This window comes from Gekko japonicus, unplaced genomic scaffold (genome assembly GCF_001447785.1).
Source record: "Gekko japonicus isolate JY-2015 unplaced genomic scaffold, Gekko_japonicus_V1.1 scaffold992, whole genome shotgun sequence".
Classification (NCBI taxonomy): domain Eukaryota; kingdom Metazoa; phylum Chordata; class Lepidosauria; order Squamata; family Gekkonidae; genus Gekko; species Gekko japonicus.
The window spans coordinates 540,312-564,423 of NW_015173704.1; the positions used below are offsets into that span (position 1 = coordinate 540,312).

At 45.5% G+C, this 24,112-nt stretch overlaps 1 protein-coding gene across 1 annotated transcript in view; it reads left to right on the forward strand.

Annotated features, from left to right (window-relative positions):
• LOC107120550 (selenium-binding protein 1-like) overlaps positions 1-24,112 on the forward strand; it is a 54,877-nt gene that overhangs the window by 17,548 nt on the left and 13,217 nt on the right. The window contains exons 3-6 of the mRNA XM_015423271.1: positions 4,420-4,550; positions 13,065-13,250; positions 15,460-15,580; positions 16,695-16,877. Of these exons, the coding sequence (XP_015278757.1) occupies positions 4,420-4,550; positions 13,065-13,250; positions 15,460-15,580; positions 16,695-16,877 (621 nt within the window). The remainder of the gene's footprint in view (positions 1-4,419; positions 4,551-13,064; positions 13,251-15,459; positions 15,581-16,694; positions 16,878-24,112) is intronic.

The following is a 24,112-nucleotide window of genomic DNA, read 5'->3' on the forward strand; positions in this document are numbered from 1 at the left end:
GCCCAGCAGGAACTCATTAGCATAATAGGCCACACCCAACAGCAGAAACTCATTAGGATTGGCTACATTCGGGGTGTGTGGCCTAACATGCAAAGGAGTTCCTGCTACAAAAAAAGGCCCTGGGTTTTGACAACAAACAAGGTAAACAGAATAAGAAGCAAAAGGTGGGTGTGGCTGGATGAGCACACTTCTGGTAACATGTGGGTGCGGCCTCATATGCTAATGAGCCATGCTGTCAGGGGTGTGGCCTAATGTGCTAATGAGTTCCTGCTGGGCTTTTTCTACAAAAAGAGCCCTGCCTGCGGGAGCGCACAGGAGCGGAGATCAGTTCCCTCTGTAGAAAATGCCCACTTTGAAAGCTGGAGTCTCTGGCATTACACCCCATCGAAGCCCCTCCCCTCCCCGTACGCCGCCCTCCTCAGGTTCCGCCTCCAAAATCTCCTGACATTTCCCACCCTGGAGTTGGCAACCCTACGACTGGAGATCAACCAGAATAGCGGGAGGTCTCCAGGTGCCACTTGGAAGTTGGCAACCCTAGGGGCGCGTCCTCGAACGAACGGCCAGATCCAAATCTCCTTTTTTACACAGAAAGCACACTTTTTTTTTTTTTTACGTGCCGTTCAACCAGTCGGGCAGGCTAGCGGAGAGGAGAATTTGGCACCGGAAGCGCTTCCATTGGCCCACAAAGCGTTGCCAATAGACGATGCTGGAAGCGAAAGGAATGCCTGCCAGCCGTTTGTTCCAATCATTGGTCTGTGTCAGCTAAAGCTGCCATGAGTGTGCTGTATGTTTCTAATTGCTTTGCATTCCTTCCCATGCGCATAATCGCTTCAAACCTGTAACGCGCATCTATCAAGGTCACTGGAGGAGTTGGTACTGTATAGGTTCCGTGGGAGCTTCTTACGTTCCCAGCTTCGCGGGCGTTAGAGAATCTGCCAAATGCCCGAGCGCGGGAGGCCCTCTAATTGGGTATCACTATGGGGGGGCGCATACGAATGCCCTATATCCTATTATGCACATAGGTAACCCGCCATTCCTAACAGTGTTCGTGTTATTGCATCTATGGCTTTTTAATAAAAGTAAAACCTTCCTGGAAGCGGGTACTTCGTTGTTTTGCTGTGGGTCCTGACAGTCTGTTTTGGACTCGACAAGGCGCCTATTCAAAACAGGTTGCCAGGTTGCCAGCCTCCAGGTGAGGACTGGAGTTCTCCAGGAATCACAGCTCATCTCCAGATGACAGAGATCAGTTTAGAAGAGGAAGAAGAGAAGAGATTGGATTTATACCCTGCCCTTCACTACCCAAAGGTGTCTCAGAGCGGCTTACAAATGCCTTTCCCTTCCCCTCCCCTCAACAGACACCCAGTGAGGTGGGTGGGGCTGAGAGAGCTCTTTCGAGAAGAAGAGATTGGGTTTATACCCCGCCCTTCACTACCCAAGGGAGTCTCAGAGCGGCTCACAAACTCCTTTCCCTTCCCCTCCCCACAACAGACACCCTGTGAGGTAGGCGGGGCTGAGAGAACTCTCTCAAGGACTGCCCTTGAGAGAACAGCTCTGACAGAACTATGGCTTGCCCAAGGTCATCCAGCAGGTGCAAGTGGAGGAGTGGGGAATCAAACCCGGTTCTCCCAGATTAGAGTCTGCGCACTTCACCACTACACCAAACTATGACAAGAAGAAGAAGAAGTGGATTTATACCCCTCCCTTCACTACCCAAAGGTGTCTCAGAGTGGCTGACAAACTCCTCTCCCTTCCCCTCCCCACAACAGACACCCTGTGAGGTAGGCGGGGCTGAGAGTGCTCTTGACAGAAACGGCTCTTTCCAAGAACAGCTCTTATCAGAGCTACGGCTTGCCCAAGGTCTTCCAGCAGGTGCAAGTGGAGGAGGAGTGGGGGAATCAAACCCGGTTCTCCCAGATTAGAGTCTGCACACTTAACCACTACACCAAACTGGCTCTTTAGAGGGCGTATATGGCATTATACCTTACTGAGGCTCTTCCCAAACCCCGTCATCCCTCCAAATTTCCAGGAGTTTCCAAGCCAGGAACTGACAACTCTACTTTTCTCGAAAACTCCAAAGCTTTGCGTTTCTCTAGCAACCCCAGCTCTGCAGTGGACGGGCACGTGTGTTTGCATTTCCACATTTTATTGAGTGGTTTGATTATTTTGTAGATGCTTAATTTCAAATGGAGTTTTAATGTTAGACCGTTTTGACTCTGGCTGCTTTGGGGACGCTATTTGGGTGGAAAGGCGGCAGGGAAACATTTTAAAGAAAAAAAAATACATTTTACCTGGACTAATAACCAGATGAGATGTTCTGAGATAAAATTAGATCAAGATGGGCCGCCGTGATAATCTGTCTGTAGCCGTAGAAAAGAGGAAGAATTCAATAGCCCCTTAGAGCCATTTTGGTGCAGTGGTTAAGTGCGCGGACTCTAATCTGGGAGAACCGGGTTTGATTCCCCACTCCTCCACTTGCACCTGCCGGATGACCTTGGGCAAGCCGTAGTTCAAACGAGAGCTGTTCTTGAAAAAGAGCCGTTTCTGTCAGAGCTCTCTCAGCCCCACCCACCTCACAGGGTGTCTGTTGTATAATCTGGGAGAACCGGGTTTGATTCCCCACTCCTCCACTCGCAGCTGCTGGATGACCTTGGGCAAGCCGTGGTTCTGATCAGAGCTGTTCTCTCCAGCTCTGGAAAGAGCTCTCTCAGCCCCAACTACCCCACAGGGTGTCTGTTGTGGGGAGGGGAAGGGGTGTCAGCAAGCTGCAAATGTTCATTGTATGATCTCTGATGTATATATAGGTGTGTATTCATGTATCTGCACTTACCCCCCCCCTTTAGCCATGTATTCGCTTGAACACGCTTGCACATATATCCAATGTACTTGCATTCCAGTTAAGCTAGGCTCTGCAGTAACGTTATCTTTTCCCAAGGTCACAGGTGGTTCAGAGACGGTCTTTTATTCTCCTTGCTTTTGCTTTAATGAGTAGAATGGGTGGGAAGCGTTTTGTTTTGATAACGGACTAGCCGTCGCTTTCCCAGGAGTTTGAGCGCGAACCCTGCTCCCGGGGAGCAAGCGGGAACCCTGGTTATTGGCTATGGGCAATTTGAACCTGCTTTATCCTTTGTGGCTTGTGGTATTGGTGGTATTCTGAACAGAGAATCTGTTCAGTGACTCATGGAGTTTGTAAGCCGCTCTGAGACACCTTTGGGTCGTGAAGGGCAAGGGGTATAAATTCAATCTCTTCCTCTTCTTCTTCTTAGAGACTAACCAAATTTGTCGCATGGGAGGAGCTTTCGTGAGTCACGTGGCTCACTTCTTCAGAGAGATCCAGATTGGCCACCTTGTTAGTCTGTGGCAGTAGAAAAGAGCAAGAGACCAACAAAATGGGTCTCTTTTAGAGCTCGTTTAATAGAAAAGACTGCAGGGGTCATTTCCTGCAGGAGCGCACAGGAGCAGAGCTCCGGCAGTAAAGAGCCCAGGGGGCGGGCACATGCAACAGCCCTCAGTCAGATCAAGATGTAGCCAGGTAAGTTGCAGAGTCCCCCCCCCGGCCCCCCAGTCCAAAACAGTCCAGTGGCACCTTTAAGACCAAGTTTTATTCAGGTACAAGCTCTCCCTCCTCTGTGAGGGCAGATCTGCACGTTCCCCCTCCCCATAGCTAGCAATCCAAAACAGTCCAGTGGCACCTTTAAGACCAAGTTTTATTCAGGTACCAGCTCTCCCTCCCCTGCGAGGACAGATCTGCACATTCTCCCCCCCCTTGCAATAGCTAGCAATCCAAAACAGTCCAGTGGAGCCTGAGCGGTGGGTGTTGCCTTCTGACACACCACTGGTGATGTCAGGGGGTGTGGCATATGCAAACAAGTTATGCTAATGAGCTCCTGCACCTCTTTTTCTACGAAATGACCCCTGGAAAAGAGCAAGACAAAAGAGCAAAAGACCAACAAAATTGGTGGCAGGAGTTGAACTTCCGTGAGTCACTGCTCACTTCCTCAGATAAGTAGCATTCAGATGGGTGTCTGAAGCAGTGGAACCAAGCTGGAATCCAGTGGCACCTTGAAGACCAACAAAGTTTTATGCAAGGTACAAGCTTCCGTGTGCACGCACGCTTATCCAAAGAAGTATCCGTGCACACGAAAGCTTAGATCAGGAATAAGATTTTGTTAGTCTTAAAGGTGACCCCTGGACTCGAACTTTGCTCAGATAAGTAGCAGTAAGGACACGAACGCTCACGCCCTGCCACAAACCTTGCTAGTCTTTACGTTGCTCCTGGACTCTTGCTCTTTTTTTTAGACGAAACTCATCTTTGTCTGAAAGCAAAAACCGGCTCACAGAAGAGAAAGGGGCCTTGGGTCGAGGAAGCTGTAGTGGCTTCTCCGACAGTCCTGTTGCTAAATGTCCTCTTTGCTTTCCAAGGTCCTAGAGAGAGACTCATCTACGTCCCCTGCATCTTAACCGGCACCGGAACTGGCGCTGGAACCGGCACTCAAGCGCCCGACTACCTGGCTACGGTGGACGTAGACCCAGAATCTCCAACTTACTGCAAGGTTCAGACCGGAGATCTTTTCATTCGGGAATCTTTTACTTTGCCTTTCCAGGGGTGGATTAAGAGACGGCAGAAATGAACACGCCATGACCTGGATGGCCCAGGTTACCCTGATCTCGTTCGATCTCGGAAGCTAAGCAGGGTCGGCCCCGGTTAGTACTTGGATGGGAGACGGTTAAGGAAGTCCAGGGTTGCTATGCAGAGGCAGGCAATGGCAAACCACCTCTGAACATCTCTTGCCTGGGCCGTCCGGATCTCGTTAGATCTCGCGTCTCCTTCCCTGGGGGAGATGGTGAGGAATTTCACATTACCCTTTTTAACCCGTTTTGAAGCCGTTTTTGATCCGTCGTGGAGTAAACCGGTATAGGGCTGCCATTTCACACATGGCTTTCCCCTTCCGGTAACGAGCTGGATCCGAAGCGGTTTGCCATTTCAGACTGCACCGCTTTCCCCCCGCTGTTTTTCACCCGTGCGGGCAATCTCCGGCTTTTTTTTTTTAACGTTCCCTTTAGAGCGCTATAGTGCTATAACACAACACTCCAGGCATTCCAGTGGGGTTGATATAATGCTGTTGCATTATAGTGTTATATTGTTATAGCACTATAACGATATAAAGCAAACTTTTTTGCGTTATAGTGTTATACCGTTATAGCACTATAACGATATAAAGCAAACTTTAAAAAAAAAAAAGCCGGAGATCGCCCACACGGGCGAGAAACGGTGGGAAAAAGCACATCGGAACCGGGAGAGGAAACTGAAGACTACTTGGAAGCGGTTGACAGGTAAAACGCTTCAGCCCCATTTCCTAAACGTGACAGAAGCGTTTGTGTGTGAAATTACAAATATATTCCGGTAGAGAACCGGTTCTAAAATGGTTCTCTCTGAAATGACAGACCAGAAACCGTTTGGGAACCGTTCCTCTTCCGGATTATATCGTCTGTCTGAAATTCCTCAACGTCTCTCACCTTGACCTGGATTAGCCCTAGCTAGCCTGATCGCGTCAGATATTGAAAGCTAAGCAAGGAAGGCCCTGGTTACTACTTGGATGGGAGACCACCGAGGAAATCTGGGCTTGTCTCTTGCCTGGGAATAAGTTGGTGGCAACTCGTCAGCAGCTTCCACCACCAAAAATGAAAAGAAGAGTTTCCCTCTCTGGGTCAGGGCATCAACTCTGTTCTCAACAAGGACCTCGCCGATGTCTCTGAGGCGATCATGAACAAGGTCTAAAGGGGTCAATGTGGGCTGCCCTCAGTGTTTGGAAGTCCTCAGTGGAAACATGGAGGTTCTGTTGAACCTCCAGAGCCAATATCCATTGGAGGAGAGGAGAAGCTCACTGGGTGACCTTGGACCACTGGTCTGATCCAGCAAGACTCTTCTGATGTTCTTATGAACATCAGATGGCCTGTTGCTGGCCCTCCAGAGGAACTGGCTGGTCACTGTGTGAGACGGGATGCTGGACTACCAGTCTGATCCAGCAGGGCTTTTCTTAGGTTGGACCACCAGTCTGATCCAGCAGGGCTTTTCTTAGGTTCTTATGAAGGCCTTGGCCTCTCTGCTCTGTTTTGGCCATCCAGAGGAACTGGTGGGCCATTGAGTTGGACAGGATGCTGGACTAGATGGACCTTCACTGGTCTGATCCAGCAGGGCTCTTCTGATGTTCTTATCTGGGGAAGGCCTCAGCCTCTCTGCCCTGTTGTTGGCCCTCCAGAGGAACTGGGTTGTCCACTATGTGAGACAGGGTGCAGGACTAGATGGACCACTGGTCTGATCTAGCAGAGCTCTTCTGATGCTCTTCTCAGGGGAAGGCCTCGGCCTCTCTGTCCTGTTGCTGGCCCTCCAGAGGATCTGGTTGGTCACTGCGTGAGACAGGATGCTGGACTAGATGGACCCTCACTGGTGAGCCAGCGGTGCTCTTCTCAGGTTCTTATGAAGGCCTCAGCCTCTCTGCCCTGTTCTTGGCCCTCCAGAGGAACTGGTTGAGGCCTCTGTGTGAGACGGGATGCTGGACTAGATGGACCACCAGTCTGATCCAGCAGGGCTCTTCTTATGTTCATCGCCCTTTTACACTATTCCAGTTGCGGGCAGATTTGTCTTCATGTTATGTAGCCTCGGAATGTCCCAGACGAGAGCGGATCCGTGGGACTCTGAAGGGTTTTGAGATACCCATCAGACCTCCAAGGCTCTTACAAGATGCTTTCCACCACCACCCCTTGGCTTGAGCCCACGTACCGTCTCCTGAGGCCAGCCTTTTGATTCTGCGGCTTGAAGACTCTCTTAAAAGGTGTCTGGCTTCCCTCGAGCCACCCCTCCCAGGACAAGTTAAGCAAGAGCGTGATCCAAGGGCCTCAAGCGACGACCCGTCTGACAGCAGCCGGTCTAATTAATTACACACGAGGAGCCCGGGGGGGGGGAGATTGGTGTGACCAGATAAAAACATAAGAGAAGGTGTAAAAGGTGATGCAGCCATGCTGCGCTTCGGGGGGCGGAGTTCCCCCTGGGGCTCGATTCCGCGTGGGTGGGAATCGGGCCCCCGAAGCGAGGGTTTACCCGTCCCCCACCCCCACTTGGCAGCCCTAAGTGCAATAGCCAAGTTTGTTGATGATACCAGATTATTCAGGAAGGTGAAAACCAGGGTGGGTTGTGAAGAACTACAGATAAGGTTGCCAGTCCCCCGGTGGAAGTAGGGAAACCCCCGCTTTCACAGGCTCTTGTCCGCCACTGGCCAGGTGGCTGGCAGGGGAAAATCCTGCCGCCAACTGACCTTTTCAGGCCTACTTCCGGTTTGGGCCTGCTTCCGGTTTCAGGCCAATTTCCGGTTGGGGTGATGCTCTGGTTTTTGGGTAAAACTCTATGGTTTGAAGCCAAATTTACCATAAAGTTTTGCCCAAAAACCAGAATGTCACCATGACCAGTAGTAGGCTCGAAACCGGAAGTAGGCCCGAAACCGGAAGTAGGCCCGAATATGCTCAACATCACTTCCAGTCTCCCGGAAGGAAGTGGGGAGACTGGCCAGGTAAGTTGACCTGACAACCCTAACTACAGAAGGTTTTCTCTAAATTGTGTGAATGGGCAACAACATGGCCAATGAGGCCCAGTGAGTTTAAAGTCATGCACGCTGGACCGAAAAATATTTTGAGCCCAGGATCAACTTGGAAGTCAACTTGGGAAAATACATCTACTAGGCCTGCTTGCTAAGCTGAATCATCACAGTGAGAAATACAAGCTGCCTGCTGGCTTTTCCTGATGGATCATCACTTGGGAAATGTACAGTAGGTTGCTGCATTGTTCGGTACAAATAACTGTACGTTGGTATTTATCCTCCATCAGGAAGAAGACAGTTGGACTCTTCGTGTTATATAACTTAGTCTGAAAGTGCTTCAAATGTGATGTTGTAGTTTGAAAAGAGTGATTAACACTTGGAATTCAATGCCACAGGAACTGGTGGCGGCTACAAGCATGGACGGCTTCAAAAGGGAATTAGATAGGCATATGGAGCAGAGGTCCATCAGTGGGTATTAGCCACAAGTTATAGATAGGGGCTCTGGGGCAAGTGATGCTCTGTCATCTTGGTGCTTGGGGGGGGGGGTCAACAGTGGGAGGGCTTCTAATGTCCTGGCCCCACTGGTGGACCTCGTGATGGCCCCTGGTATTTCTGGCCACTGTGTGATACAGAGTGTTGGACTGGATGGGCCTTTGGCCTGATCCAACATTGGCGTCTCTTATGTTCTTATGAAAGTGTTTACAATACACTAGAGTTGATGTTGTGTATATAAATCAAATATATTTAGCTATAAGTGCATATGAATATTGTGTTTATTATTTCAACACAGTGTTTTCTGTGTTTATTCAACTTGGAAGTCGGCAGAACCAACTTATAACTGGTTCTATTGGTTCCTTTTGGCATGCTCCAGTTAGGATTCTCACATTTTAAATCGACTGTAACGTCTGCACCCTGACTAGCCCGATCTCATCAGATCTCAGAAGCTAACCAGGATCGGCCCTGGTTAGTACTTGGATGGGAGATGACCAAGGAAGCCCAGGGTTAATGCTCAGAGGCAGGCAATGGGAAACCACGTCTGTACATCTCTTGCCTTGATGTGGTTTGCCCGGGCTAACTCGATCTCATCAGATCTCAGAGTCTAAGCAGGGTCGGCCCTGGTCAGTACTTAGATGGGAGACCACAAAGGAAGTCCGGGATCGTTACGCAGAGGCAGGCAATGGCAAACCACCTCTGAACGTCTCTTCCCTTGAGAACCCTAGAGGGATGTGGAAGGTCGGTAGTTCAGCAGTTCGAGACCCAAGTGTGCTGCATGATGGAGTCAGCTCCCGTCTCTAGTTCCAGCTCCTGCCAACCTAGCAGTTCAAAAGCAAGAAATTACAAGGAGATAAATAGGCACCACTTCGGTGGGAAGGGAACAGCGTTCCGTGTGCCTTGGTGTTTAGTCATGCCGGCCACATGACCACGGAAACGTCTTCGGACAGCGCTGGCTCTTCGGCTTTGAAACGGAGATGAGCACCGCAACCCTAGAGTCGGATTCGACTGGCTTTCGAGCAAGGGAACCTTTACCTTTTACAAAAAAACCATCCATCATTTCTAAATTATCTTCAAGGCAGTTCCACACACGGTGTGTTGTAGTAATCTGTTCTGCACCGTACCAATGTAACCGGGTCAGTTGAAAAAGTGAATGGGGGGGGGGGAACCCACATTTTCAGAACGTCGCTTCGATTCGAGGCTGATTTCCACTCTCTTGTTTAGCCCATGAGCCACATTCAGCGGAGACAATGACAAGCCATTTCTAAGAAGGAAACAGACAAAAACCATCCCCACGCTTCTTGGGAAGCGGGATCAGTTAATCAAGTGAAGAAAATGGCCCAGATGGGCTGCACCTGCATACTTATAACCTCCCAGGGGCAACTTTCGTGTTAATTTTGTGAAATGCTTCGTAAGGTTTTGGGCAGCGTCCCTTCCAAAAAAAGATGAACCCCCTAAAGGTACCGATAGCGTCGCTGGCTCTGCAGTCTGAGCTATGTGAGAAACCCAGAAACAATCCTGAACTTGTCAAGAATCATCCCAACTCGTAATGCCAGTTTGGGTGTTTTGATAGTTGCTGTCTCAGTGGATTAGATAAGAGAGAAAAAGAAAATTAGGAGGACTCTGCCCAGGGCTGTGTACGGTATAGGTAGACCACAGCTCTCTTGGTTTGTAACCCGTTGTCTTATTAGCGTCTCGCTGCTATGCTTAAGTGGTGTAGAACCTGCTTGGCACGCAGAGGGTCCCTAATTCAGTCCCTGACACCATTGGAATATGCAAGGTCCATTGTGCCAAGAGTGATTAACGCATGGAATTCACTGCCACAGGAGGTGGTGGCGGCTACAAGCATGGACGGCTTCAAAAGAAAATTAGATAAGCGTATGGAGCAGTGTGGCGATTCCTTGTTTTATGTGTATGTGTGTCTCTTTAAAAGTTTGGTTGCATGGCTGTGATAGATAGACTAGAGTGGTTGAAAGAGGCAAGTGTGGTGTGATTGGTGGTTGACAGAGAGGGGGAGGGGTTTTGGAGGTGAAGACGAGTGGATGAGTGGGTGTGTCAGTCAGGAGTTTTAGGGTTGACAGTTGATAAGTGCAGTTAGTTCTGTGTGGGGAATGAGTTAGACAAGCAGTTAGTTCGGTGTGTGAGGGAAGTGAGAAGCAGAAGGAAGGCTGAGAGAATAGGAAAAATTAAATGAAAGCTTAATTGAAGACAAGTTATAGGAAAGGCTGTATGTCCTGGAGAGAAACAGTAAACATATATGACCTTGAGTTAAAGTGTTACAAAGTTACCTGAAAGATCCCTGTCAGTAAGGGAGCAGATTGTGTGTGATACACTAAGCATTTGTTCATGATTTACTCCCTACTGGTTACATTGTTCTACCCTTTTATTTATGAATTACTTCAATAAATCCTCTTTTATTTAAGTATACCAGCTCTGAAAGAAATACTTCCTCAGGACCACATAGTTCCTCGTAAGCCCTGTACTCGGTCTACCAAAATAGTAAGAGCAACAGTAAAGTATAAAGGTTTGGAAAGCCTTAAATTTCCTGGTGGCAGCCGTATAGACCTAGTAGAATAAAATAAAAAGAACACTTTTAAAGGGAAACTAGTCCTCCCCAATAAGGAGGACGTCACAGTGCCACTATACTATTCCTACGTATCTCTCATTACCGGGTCTGTATGGCCAGCTACAACTCCTCAACTACAACTCCAAAGATAAATTGGCTAGTGAATTTCAGAGTGCAGCACTCCACCTCACAATACAGCCAATGGCTGCGGTCACACGGAGCATTAGGCACGCTAGAGAGACGGAAGATAGGTGGATTTTCCGGGCGCGATCTCACCACCACATCTGGGAAGCGTAGAGCTCCCGTGGCGAACCCGAGGCGAACCTCCTCTATTGAGCATTAACTTATCAGCCCATTCTGCTGCCTGTTTGACATTTTCAGGAAGTTTATCTTTCACCAAAAGTCTTATTTCTGAGAGAAGATGGAAAAGGAATTGATCTAGAATAATCAGTTCCCTTAATTTTTCTTTAGAGTCAGCCTTGGCTGATGAGATCCATTTGTCAAAGGAGTCAGCTAATTGTGCGCTGAAGGTTTTAAAAGACTTCTCCTTTTGTGGAGTCAGACTTCTAAATTTTTTCCTGAAGTAATCAGCACAGAGTCTGAACCTGCTGAATTTGTAGTGTAAGGGCCGATGGCCATATACAATAATTTGTTTGTTTGTTTATTTGATTTATATCCCGCCCTCCTTGCGTAGCAGGCTCACGGTGGCTTACAGTAGGTTAAAATACATTAAAACACAGATGCATCGAGACAATGCAATAACGTAGTATACGAAAAATGGCAGGGTCAAATACACTGGCTGTTATTATTCAGTGAACAAAGAGGGCCTTAACAGTTCAGATGTTAACTGTTCAGATGTTATCAGTATATGGGCAGCGGTGGCTCCTAATCGAAGACCTCGTGGAAGAGCTCCGTTTTACAGGCCCTGTGAAACTGTAGGAGGTCCAGGGCCCTGGTGTCTTCCGGGAGCTCATTCCACCAGTGTGGAGCCGCCACTGAGAAGGCTGTTAAGTACGAGACTCAACGCAGATTTGAACAAAACAGTGATTCAGCTTTATTAGAGATTAAGAACGAAGACAAAAGACTGGAGCAACAGGCTCCTTTTTAAACTGTCCGGGTTTAGATATCCACGCCCACATGTCAATTAACAACCAATGGTATTGACAGAATAAAGACCAATCATTAGGCTTCCCTCCATACTTTCCACTTCTCTGATTGGTGGATTTTGGATACCATTCCAAACTCATGCTCATATGCAGGGGTCGTTTCGTAGAAAAAGAACTAGGGGAACTCATTTGCATAACTCATTAGCATATGCCACACCCCTTGACATCAGGGGCCTGGCGGTGGACCTGCAAGGCCGGCGGGAGTGCAAGGAAGACCCGCCAAGGCCCTCCCTGGCCCCAGGCAGGCAGGGGTGGGGAGAGGCGGGGAGGAAGCAACTTACCCTCCCTCTTCTCCTGCCTCCTCCTGGCTGAAAGAGGACCGGAAGCGGGGCGGCCGGAAGCAAGGGGCGGGGCTTTGTCATGTGCCCCGCCCCCTTGCACCTCACCCGGGGGAACTGCGATCCCCCCGATCCCTCCTGAAATGACCTCTGCTCATATGCAAGTTAATACACAACAAAGGCCCTCGCTCTGGTCGAGGCCAATCTTACCTTACCTTGCCTTAAGTCTTGTTGGAGCCTTTCCCTTTACTGTTCAGTTAATGGGGGGGGGACCCTGGTGGGCCACTCTCCTGCAGCTCAGCTTCGTTGGCTAGTTCAGCGCTGTGCGTGGGCAGGTCATGTCAGCTGCCAGCAATGAATCTGGAGACTCCTGTGTCTCTAATTCACTAACTCGGACTGATTTCCCACAAACCGCTGCTCCGCCCTCGCTCCTCCCTTTCCCCAGATCGTATGCGTCAATTTCCCATTACTTGCCGTGTGGCTGCATTCTGACCCGCAGCTTCGCCCGATTTCCCATGGTCGTGGCCTCGCCCCCAGCATGCCCGGCGTCATAATGTCACTTCCTGGTGACGTGCACGCGGCGTGCGCGTGCACGCTTCGGGATCCACCCGGGAGTCCCCCGCTGCCAAGGTAAGTCCCACTTGGCAACCTAAATCAGGCGAAGCTGCGGGTCAGAATGCGGCCACACAGCAAGTACTGGGAAATTGACGCATACAATCGGGGGGAGGGAAGAGCGAGGGTGGAGCAGTGGCTTGTGGGAAATCGGTCTTTATCTGGTTCAGGGCTGGCTGCCTGTGGCTCCTCGACCCCTGAGGAGTCTTCAAGTCACACTGGACTCAGGCTAGTCAAGCTGGCTCATGACACATGCTCACTTTAGAAAAACCTTTGGGGGGCACCAGGAAATGTGCTGACGGGTGCCTTGGTTGGGGGGCCCCGGATTGGAGAGCAGCTAACGTCCCGCCTTCCTCCCCAGGTGATCCACCGCCTAACGATGCCTTACATCGATGATGAACTCCACCACTCCGGGTGGAACGCCTGCAGCAGCTGTTTCGGGGATGCCACCAAGAAGCGGAACAGACTGGTACTTCCCTGTCTCGGCTCCTCTCGCATTTATGTGGTGGACACGGGGACTGACCAGAGGGCTCCCAGGCTCTTCACGGTACGTCTTTATGGATCGACATCTACGCACTATGGACCAATGTCTCGTGGTTGTCCACAGCCCAAAGGTCGTCTGTCTTGCCTCAACCAGGGCCAGGGCCTTTTCTGGTGGAACATGCTCCCAGTCGAGATCAGGACCCTGCAGGATCTTCTTCGATTCCGGAGGTCCTGCGAGACGGAGCTCTTCCGCCAGGCCTTCGGTTCAGGCAACGGACCTCTCTATGTGGCCTCCCCGAGGTGGTTGTCACCCATCCACTTCTCAACTACTTATCAACCCAAATAATATGCCAGGGAACCCCCACAGCCAGCTGATTTATTCGAAGTGTGACTGTGTTTTAATGTTTATTAATTTTTTTAAAATGGTTTAAATGGTTTCATTTTGATTGTATTGATTGTATGTGTTATGATGTTACCCGCCCTGAGCCCGCTTGCGGGATGGGCGGGCTATGAATGCAAATGATAATAAATAAATCGGAGAAGCGCAAATTAAACCTGGGAATGGGGGGAGGAGCTGGATAAGGAGGACATGGGGGGGCTTGGGGAGTGTGTTTTGGGGCGTGGCGGGAAGTTCTGCATCAGGCCATCGGAAGCAGTAGGCAATGGCCTCTAGAGCTGGTGCAGTGTAGGGGTTTGAGGGCTGGACGAGGGTATGTTAGAGGGCTGGACTAGGATCCCAGGTTCGAATCCCCACTCTGCTATGGAAGCTCACTGGGTGACCTCGGGCCAGTCACCCTCACAGCTTATCCTACCTCACAGGGCTCTTATGAGGATAAAATGGAGTCTGCTGGGTGAAATTGGGACAGGCACCCTCCAATGTTCCCTCTAAGCTGTGGAGTCCTGTGAGCAAAAATTCTACTTTGTGAGCTACTGGCATTAAAGTGGTGAGCAAGCGATTTGACTGCTGCATAGATTAGCTTGCTCTGGACCCATCCTTCCTGAGCTAAGACAAAAATATGTGAGCCAGAGGCTAAAAAACTGTGAGCTAGCTCACACTAACTCAGCTTAGAGAGAACAGTGGCACCCTCTCAGCTTATCCTACCTCACAGGGGTCGTTGTGAGGCTAAAATGGAGGAGAGGAGACGCTCGCTGGGTGACCTTGGGCCAGTCACCCTCTCAGCCTGTCCTACCTCACTGGGTTGTTGTGAGGCTAAAATGGAGGAAAGGAGAAGCTTCCTGGGTGACTTTGGGCCAGTCGCTCTGTTACCCTGTCCTACCTCACAGGGTCGTTGTGAGGGAGAAATGGAGGAGAACAATGTTAAATTGCTGCCTGTCGCTTGCACTTTCAAGGATAAAGATATCTCCTATGGATATAGATGCCTGAGCAGGTGATGCTCAAATATAGATGCCCCAAGCTCGGAACCAGGACGGTTTCTGCTAGAACAAAATTTGAGTCCAATAGCGCTAATCATTTGGTTTATTTAAAAACATTTATCAGCCCCCTTTCTTCCTTACACACAGCTTTCTTTATCAGGTGGCTGACAAATGTTTTTTTAAAAAATCAAATCAATAGCTCTATCTGACTCAGATTACTACAGGCTAACGTGTCCACCCACCTGAAACGGTCTCCTTCCCAATAAAACACGTAGAATAAAAGGCATTAAAAACATAAAACCAAGATCTGAAATAATAACTATTCAGGACTGCTACTGAACGTGGCCAAATGCAGTCCTGAATAAGACCTTTTCCAAGTGCCACCTAGAGATTGAAAGTGAGGAGACCAGGCGCACCTCCCTGGGGAGGTTGTTCCATAACTGTGGGGCTGCCACCGAAAAGGCCCCGTCCTCGTGTGCCCACCAGACGAGCTTCTCTGATTGTTGGGACAGTCAGGAGGGCCTCTCCTTGTGATCTTAATTCCTGGGCAGAAATATATGGGAGACGACTGTCCTTCAGATACCTCCTCAGGAAACAGGAAACCTCCTCAGGAAACAATCCATATACAAAAGAACCTCCTCAGGAAAGGTCCTCCATTAGCATGTTCATAGCCTGGGGAGCTCCTACAGATAATGACTCAGCCCTACCTACCATTTTCCTCTCACCTTGACGCAGAGAGTACTCCATCTTTCTGTGTTATACCTCTGAGGATGCCAGTCACAGCTACTGGCAAAATGTCAGGTCCTACAATGCCAAGACCACAGCCACACAACCCAGAAAATCTACAGCAACCAGTCAGTGTAACTTAATCGCAAATGTCCTTTCCTTCGCCTCCACAGGTGATTGAGCCGAGAGAAATCTTCCAGAAATGCGACCTGGCCTTCCTGCACACCTCTCACTGCCTAGGCAGTGGGGAAGTCATGATCAGTTCAATAGGGGACCCGCGGGGCAATGCAAAAGGTATTTCACGAAACGGATCCCCACGGGGAATCCCAGCTGAGGGCGGTCTAGACTAGGGGTGTCCAACGTAGTGCCTATAGGCACCGGGGAGCCTGTCAAAGTGCTTTTAGGAAATGGGTGGGACCAGGTAGGCCTTTTGCTCAGCAAGGATTCTGATTGGCTGTGGAGGATTTTTTAAAAAAACATTGCTTTGGCAGCAACTCCCCCCCCCCCCCACAGCACAAGGATCTTTGCTGTGTGACTGAAGGAAAGCTGTGGTGGCCATTTTGTGACTTGCTCCGCCTCCTGCGTCAGCCATTTTGTGGCTGTGCCCATCAGGCTGTGTTGGAATTCCAAATGTTCCCGCAGGCTCAAAAAGGTGGGGGAGCCTTGGTCTAGACAATTAACAAATTACCTGGTCAAAAGTGGATCTGTCGTTCAGCTACGGAAACTCTACTTGGAAAATTGTGTTCGATCATTTTATTTCTTTCTCTTAAATGGGAATGCATTTATTTATCTATTTGATACCAACACCCTGAGGATGCTAAGGTTCTTTGACTTGTGTGGCTAGTCAATAAACCAGAATGTGAAATAAACTATTCCAGGCAATAAAGGGTAAAAAAGGGATTTATTCGAATAAGGAACATCTCACAGGAAAGAAACAGATAACCTGGTCAAAAGTGGATCTGTCATTCAGCTACGGAAACTCTACTTGGAAAATTGTGTTTGATAGTTTTATTTATTTCTTTTAATTGGTGCTAATGGGGGAGAAAAGAAAAAAGGAGAAGAATACAAAACGTGCACATGAAAGGATGGCTCGAAAGCGTATACACAGAATTAAACTCTGTTGGTCTTAAAGGTGCCACTGGACTCAAACTTGGTTCTGCCCTTAATTTGAAAGTACTGACAATTTTAATCAGGGCATTGATCTTGGTTGTTGGGGAGCACCTTTGAAGGTTGTTCGGTGAACAGATCAATCGCCTCAACATGGTAGCCTTGAGATTTATGCATCTGCCCACGTACAAAAAACTGATTTGTTTTGGATTCCTTCGATCTAATTTTCACCCCACCCCTTGACGAGGAGTCCGGGAAGAGGGGTGCGGATTTCTGAGCACGGATCTCGTTCTTCTGCCAGGTGGTTTTGTCCTTCTGGATGCGGAGACCTTCGAAGTGAAGGGGAACTGGGAGAGACCGACTCAAGCGGCCCCCCAAGGGTACGACTTCTGGTACCAGCCGAGGCACAACGTCATGGTCAGCACTGAATGGGGGGTGCCCAAATTCTTCGTCACCGGGTTCAACCCAGCTGACCTGGGGAAAGGTAAGGCCTCGCGACACGGGCATGCATTTATTTATCTATTTGATACCAACACCCTGAGGACGCTAAGGTTCTTTGACTTGTGTGGCTAGTCAATAAACCAGACAGTGAAATAAACTATTCCAGGCAATAAAGGGTCAAAAAAGGATTTATTCGAATAAGGAACATCTCACAGGAAAGAAATTCAGCGTGGATGTTCAATGTGTTACAGCTGGGATCTTGCTTATACGCTCTTCTTGCTCCTCCTCACTTTTCATCATCACTGAAATCATTTAGACATGCTCAGTTTAGATTTCTTTGTCTGGTCAGTCATCAATCACATATTTGATAAACAGGATATTACTTGGCTGTGTCTCAACTCATTTTTAGAACAAAACTTAGATGTTTTCATTACAAAAATGGTTCTTTTACATTAATACATGCATATAAAAGTATTGCGATATTCTTTTTAAAATAATTTTATTTTCAGTTTCAATCAAAAATATGTTTGTGTAATTAAACATTTGTTTCAATAAAGCATATTTCTGTTTCTTATACATGATATAATATATCTTTACATATTTTCGAGTCTAGTCCATCTTCTTTATCTTCAGCCAATCATAAATTGTTTTCCATCTTTTCCAAAATATCTCCTCTGATTTATTTTGTAGTCTTATACTTAATTTATCTATTTCCGCTACTTCTAATATTTTATATTTGAGCTCTTTTAAAGTCAGTATGTCTTTAGATTTCCTACGTTTGGCAATGAGTATTCTAGCTGCTGGTAAAATATAAACAATTATATAAGTTTGGTCTTTTATATCATCCGGTAACATATTAAGTAGGTAAATTTCTGGTGTTAAGGGCATTTTAATTTTTAGTAAGTCTAGAAATATCCTATGTATGTGGAGATATGTTCCTACATTTCTTTTACATCTCCAGCATATATTGGATGATCTAGGGTAACATTTTGCTATTCTATCAGGGGTCCAGTGCCATTTATAGAGTAATTTATATATATTTTCTTTATAGGGGGTTGCTCTCATGTATTTAAGGGCTTTCCAAGTTTTTAACCATTGTTCTGTTTCTATTGGATGACCAATCTCCTTTGTCCAGACTTTCATTGAGGTTTTAATGGTTTCACCCTGTAAAGAGTCCTCTAACAATTTTTATATAACTTTTGAATTAATTTGTTGCTTGAAGAGAGCCATATTTTGTCAATTTCATTTGGACTGGTATAGAAGACTTTTTAAAAAATCTTCATTATACCTTGATTTTACTACATTTTTTTCCCACCAGGAAAGATCTATATTTTGTTTCAATAAATTTTCATCTGTTTTTAACTCAGGTTTTTTGTTCAGTAGGTTACCATAGGTTTCTTTATTTTTACCAGTTATTAAGAGTTGGTTTTGAACATGCCTCTATGGGAGAAATCCACATTGGTATTTTATTATAGTTTTTATCATTTATTGAATTCCATACTTTAATAAGAGAACTTCTAGTTATGTGTGTACGAAAGTTGGAGTGAATTTTATCTTTTCCATACCACAAATACGCGTGCCAACCCATTACTAGATCAAATCCCTCTAAGGCTAATGTTCTTGTGTCTTCTAGTGTATCCCATTCCTGAATCCAACCCATTGAAGCTGCTGAGTAATATATTTGCCAGTTAGGTAGAGCAAATCCTCCTTTTTGTTTAATTTCTTGAAGAACTTTTATTTTAATCCGTGGTTTTTTGGATTGCCAAATAAATTTACCAACCATTTTTTCCAAATCTTTGAAGTATTGATATTTTCTAATTATTGGTAGGTTTTGGGCCAGAAAAAGGAGTCCTGGTAGTATATTCATTTTAACAGTTGCTATTCTGCCCAATAACGAAAGGTGTTTTTTATCCCACCGGGTTAAATCTACTTTGATTTCTTTTAGGAGTTGTATATAATTATTCTCGCATAAGGTTGATGTTTTGTTGGTAATCCAAATGCCTAAATATTTTGCTTTTTGAACTACCTCCACTTTTGAAATCTCTTGAATTGTTTGTATTAACCTTTGTGCACAGATTTTAACTATTATCTTAGTTTTTTGGAAATTAATTTTTAACCCCGCTAAGTTGCCATATTTCTGAATGTCAGATATTAAATGAGTTATCGATTGTTCTGGTTCCTCCAATATAAAGATTAAATCATCTGTGAAGGCCTGAAGTTTAAACACTTCACCTTTTACTCTCAGACCTTTTATCCTATCGTTATTCCTTATCCTATCATTTAGAGATTCTAAAGTGAATATGAAGTAAAGGTGATAATGGACACCCCTTTCTGGTACCCTTCTGTATTTGAATATTTTGAGTGGGTTCTCCATTTACTAGGATTTTTGCACTTTGAGTGGTGTATATGGCTTTTAGCACTGTAAGGAAATTATTTCCACACTCCCAATTGGAAAACTTTTGCAGCATATAGTTCCAATTGATGTTATCAAAAGCCTTTTCTGCATCTAGAAGGATTAGAGCCAGCGATTTTCCAAGATTCAATCATAATATTCCAATATGTTAACTATTATTCTGATATTATTTTGAATTCGTCTTTTAGGCAAAAAAAACCCCAACTGATCTTTATGTATTATTTGTCCTAGAACTTTTTTCAATCTGTTTGCCAAAATCTTAGCAAAAAGTTTGTAATCTGTATTCAGGAGTGATTTTGGTCTGTAATTCTTAATTTCCGTTCATTAGAATTGGGTTTATGGATCAGTGTCAATGCAGCTTCATTCCAAGAAGGAGGTAATTTTCCTGAGTTTGAGATGTTTTGTAATAAATCTTTAAATGGTTCCAGGATCTGCTCTTCAAATACTTGATAGAATTCTGTGGGAATACCGTCTGGCCCCGGGGATTTCCTATTTTTTCCATTTTTAATTGCCTCAATCATTTCACAAACTGTTATTGGATCATTTAACAAAGACACTTGTTCTTTGTTAATTTTTTTCTTTTCCCATTTTTCTTGGTATTCTTGTATTTCTTTGTTTTTTAGGTTCAGATTCTGATATAGGTTTTTATAGAAGGTCTCTACTATCTCTTTAAGTTCTTTTTGTCTAAATTTTTCCTCCCCTTTATCATTTTTAAAGATTTTATTACTCTTTTCTGTTTTTCTTTTTTTAACCTATATGCTAACCACCTAGTAGGTCTGAAAGTATAACAATATTCTTAAAGCATTTTATAGGCTTATTTTCACTAAGGGTATACAAAAATATGAAAACATATATAATTACAATGACATTCTAAAGAATTAAACCCTTTACATGTATTCTTTTAGTGTTTCAAAGTAGCCTATGGTATAAAGCTCTTGTAGATGCACTGAATCTATCAGTTTTTATTTTGATCAATCAGAATGTTTTTGGTAATTTTATAAAGCTGCTTTTGTCTAAATTGAAACTTCTAATTTATAAAATATACCATCTTACTTTAGCCAGCAGGAGTCAACCTTTTATAATACAAGTTCTGCATTTTTAATTGACCCTTTTAATTAGCTTCTTTAGCTGACCTGCCATGATTAATGTCTTCTATTTTGGCTGGGCTCTCTAAACACCTGGTCAGCTCTTGATCATCTTCTAACATTTTGCCTGTTAATAGTTATGGATCTTTGCCAGGTTAGTTCTGAATATCTTAAGCAAACACCCCTCTACCTTTAAAAAGTAAACTTGGTAGCAGAAATTATTCAGCTTTACACAAAATATAGAGTTCTACCATAATCTTGGTAAATAATATTTTAGCTAGCCGCTGTCTTTACAAATATTTTCTAAAAACACACACAACCAATCAAGAGAGAGTTTCTCTGTTACAGTATATAGTTGTCCTCTGTTTTACCCCAATTTTAGGCTTTGCTAACAACATCTTGATTAATTCCTTTGAAGTAAAAGGCTTCCACCATTAGCAGTGTGCTCTCTGCTATCAAAACTCCCTTCACTGGCATTAATAAAAGCTTTCTCAAACAAAGTCTTTTCTATCTAAAATTGGCTGGAAAAAGGCAAACATATATATAAATGTTGCTTATAGATTCCAATAGTTCAATATTGATACGTTAAAGTATTCCAAACTTAAAGAGTAAACATAATCTGGTTTTTTCTCATTTAAAATTTGCTAAAATTCATAAGCTGAAATGAACTTCTGAACCCATTCTTTGAAGCAGAGAGGTTCTCATAAATCTTAAAGTCTGACAATTGATCATTCTGTCATCCCAATTAAAAGAGCTGATGCAAAAACACCTGTTCATTAAAACTCAAACACTCCTAGTTAGGGGAAAAAAACCCTTGTCAATTAAATTGATTTAAAACACCTGTTTCCACAACTCTGCTTAATGGCTAACAGGTTGTTAATTCTCCAGGAAAGCCCCAAAGAATTTCTCCCAAGGGTTCCTGGAAATCAATAATAATCAATAGAAAATCACTTGAACCTTTGAATTGTCCTTTACATATTTATTAATGTATAGAACTAGAAACATAAGAATAATCAAGTATTTTTAAACTTACAGTGTAGTAAAAATGGCTATATTACTTACTTAAGCAGCAAGATCAATGTCTTGATTATTATTCATATTCAATTTTCTTTCTTCTACAGCCTTCCTTTTCTTGGTCCAGTATTAACGTATTGGTTATCTTATCGTAATAAAGTAATATTGTAACATGTACCTCAAACTGTTTCATCTCTGAAGAAGGCTCCTGATAGGGTGGAAACGTGTCAGGTCAGGTGTATTGGCCCTTGTGTTCAGGCCACTTGAACTTTTCAACGAGGCTTATTTGTTTTTAACTGCCTTTCTAATAAATACGTGTATTTTTGTATAGGTTTCAACTAGGTTTTTAATATTGGCCCTTTATTAACTTCTTCCTTACCCTTGTGATCCTTGATTCCAGTTTTTGGGTCAAGTTTGTTTTCCCCTCTCTGTGTCTTGCAGCTTCTCATTGGCCCGCTGCCGGTAACCCTAACATATATTCGCAGGGCTCTTTTTGTAGCAGGGACTCCTTCACATATCAGGCGACACACCCCTAATGTAGCCAATCCTCCAAGAGCTCACAGTAGCCCCTTGTAAGAAGAGCTTTGTAAGCTCTTGGAGGATTGGCTACATTAGGGGTGTGTCGCCTGATATGCAGAGGAGTTCCTGCTACAAAAAGAGGCTGCAGGGGAATGAGGGAAGGAAACACCGGACAACAAGTGATGTTGTTATTTTATTGAGGAGCTTCCGAGCACGACCACTCTATCTGAACAACAGGAATTTGGAATTTCGTTCATAATTTGACCTGCGGCCAACATGGATTTTTTAAAAAATTATACTGTAAAATGGGTACTACTGGTGCTTGCTGGCCTCTCAGTATCATAACAACATCAGAACAGCCCTGCTAGATCAGACCAATAGTCCATCTGCTCCAGCATCCTGTTTCACCCAGTGGCCAACCAGTCGCTCTGGACAGCCCACGACAGGGCAGAGAGGCTGAGGCCTTTATAAGAGCAACAGAAGAGCCCAGCTGGATCAGACCAGTGAGGGTCCATCCAGTCCAGCATCCTGTCTCACACAGGGGACAACCAGTTCTTCTGGAGGGCCAACAACAGGACATGGAGGCTGAGGCCTTCATAACAACACCAGAAGAGCCCTGCTGGATCAGACTAGTGGTAGATCTAGTCCCGCATCCTGTCTCACACAGTGGCCAGAGAACAAGTATAAAGAAAACAGTCATGAGAGTCTGACCCACAAATCAAGCAGTCAACAAGATTTGCAAAGAAAATATGCTCCTAAGCATCTAATGGATCCTAAGATTCAAATATGCTGCTAAGCCTCTAATGGATCCATTAGAATCTTAGCAGCATACTTGAGCCTGAACATTTACTAAGACCATCGTCCTATCTGAATGTATTATCTTTCATGACTTCTTGTAAAGCACTTTATGAACAAGAAAACCTTTGTATCACTCTAACATTTCCTGAGGAAGATCTAATTTTGAAACGTTGTTATATAATACGGAGACGACATTGATGATGTACCTTTGCACTAGGATTTTCTTATGATTTGTAGGAATTGATTTATTGTGTTGCAGTGCTTCAGACTGGAATACATAGTAAGCATTTTCTTTGCAAGTCTTGTTGACTGCTTGATTTGTGGGTCAGACACGACTGTTTTCTTTATATTTGTTCTCTGATTAGGTCGTGTTTGTCCACATTTCTCCTGATATTTAGCTGGTAACGACTCCCTTGTAATTCCCACCCGTTAGATCTAGTCTTGCAATGCAGAGCAAGAGAGAATAGATCCGCTCCATCTTTCACATGTTGTTGTTGTTCAGTCGCACAGTCGAGTCCAACTCTTCGCGACCCCATGGAAACCATCTCATCCTTTGCCGTCCCCGTCTTCTTTGGCCTTCAATCTTTCCCAGCATCAGGGTCTTCTCCAGTGAGTGCTCCCTTCTCATTTGGTGGCCAAAGTATTTGAGCTTCAGTTTCATTATCTGGCCTTCCAGGGAACAGTCAGGGTTGATTTCTTTTAGGATTGACTGATTTGATCTCCTTGCAGTCCAAGGGACTCTCAAGAGTCTTCTCCAGCACCATAGTTAAAAGAATCCATTCTTCAGCGCTCGGCCTTCCTTATAGTCCAACTCTTGCAGCCATACATGACAACTGGGAATACCATTGCTTTGACCATGCGGACTTCAAATATTTGAAGACTGCAATTGGTCTGTTCTGAATCTACTGCCCCTCAGCTTCATCGGAAGCTCTTTTTAATTTATTTTTATTTGATTTATTTTGCCTCAAAGTCACAGCTGACCTCTGGCACCCCCTGGTGGGGCTCGAAGGCAAGGGACGTTCAGAGGTGGCTGACCATCACCGACTTTTGTGTCACAGCCCTGGTATTCCTTGGAGGTCTCCCATCCAAATACTAGCCAGGACTGACCCTGCTTAGCTTCCGAGATCTGATGAGATTGGGGTTGCCTGGGCTATCCAGGTCAAGGCGCTTCATCGGATGCCCTCGAGTTCTAGTCTTTGGGGAGAGGAAGAAAAAGTCCCCTTTGTCCACTCTCTCCACCCTATGCATAATTTTATAAACCTCTATCTTGTCTTCCCCCCACAGTCATCTCTTTTCTAAACTGAAAAGTCCCCAAGTCTCCAGCAATGTTTCCTCTAAGCTGTGGAGTCCTGTGAGCAAAACATTCTACTTTGTGAGCTGCTGGCATTAAAGTTGTGAGTAGAGATGTGAAGGCCTGGAAAAAACCCGGAAAAATTAGGGGGAAAAACG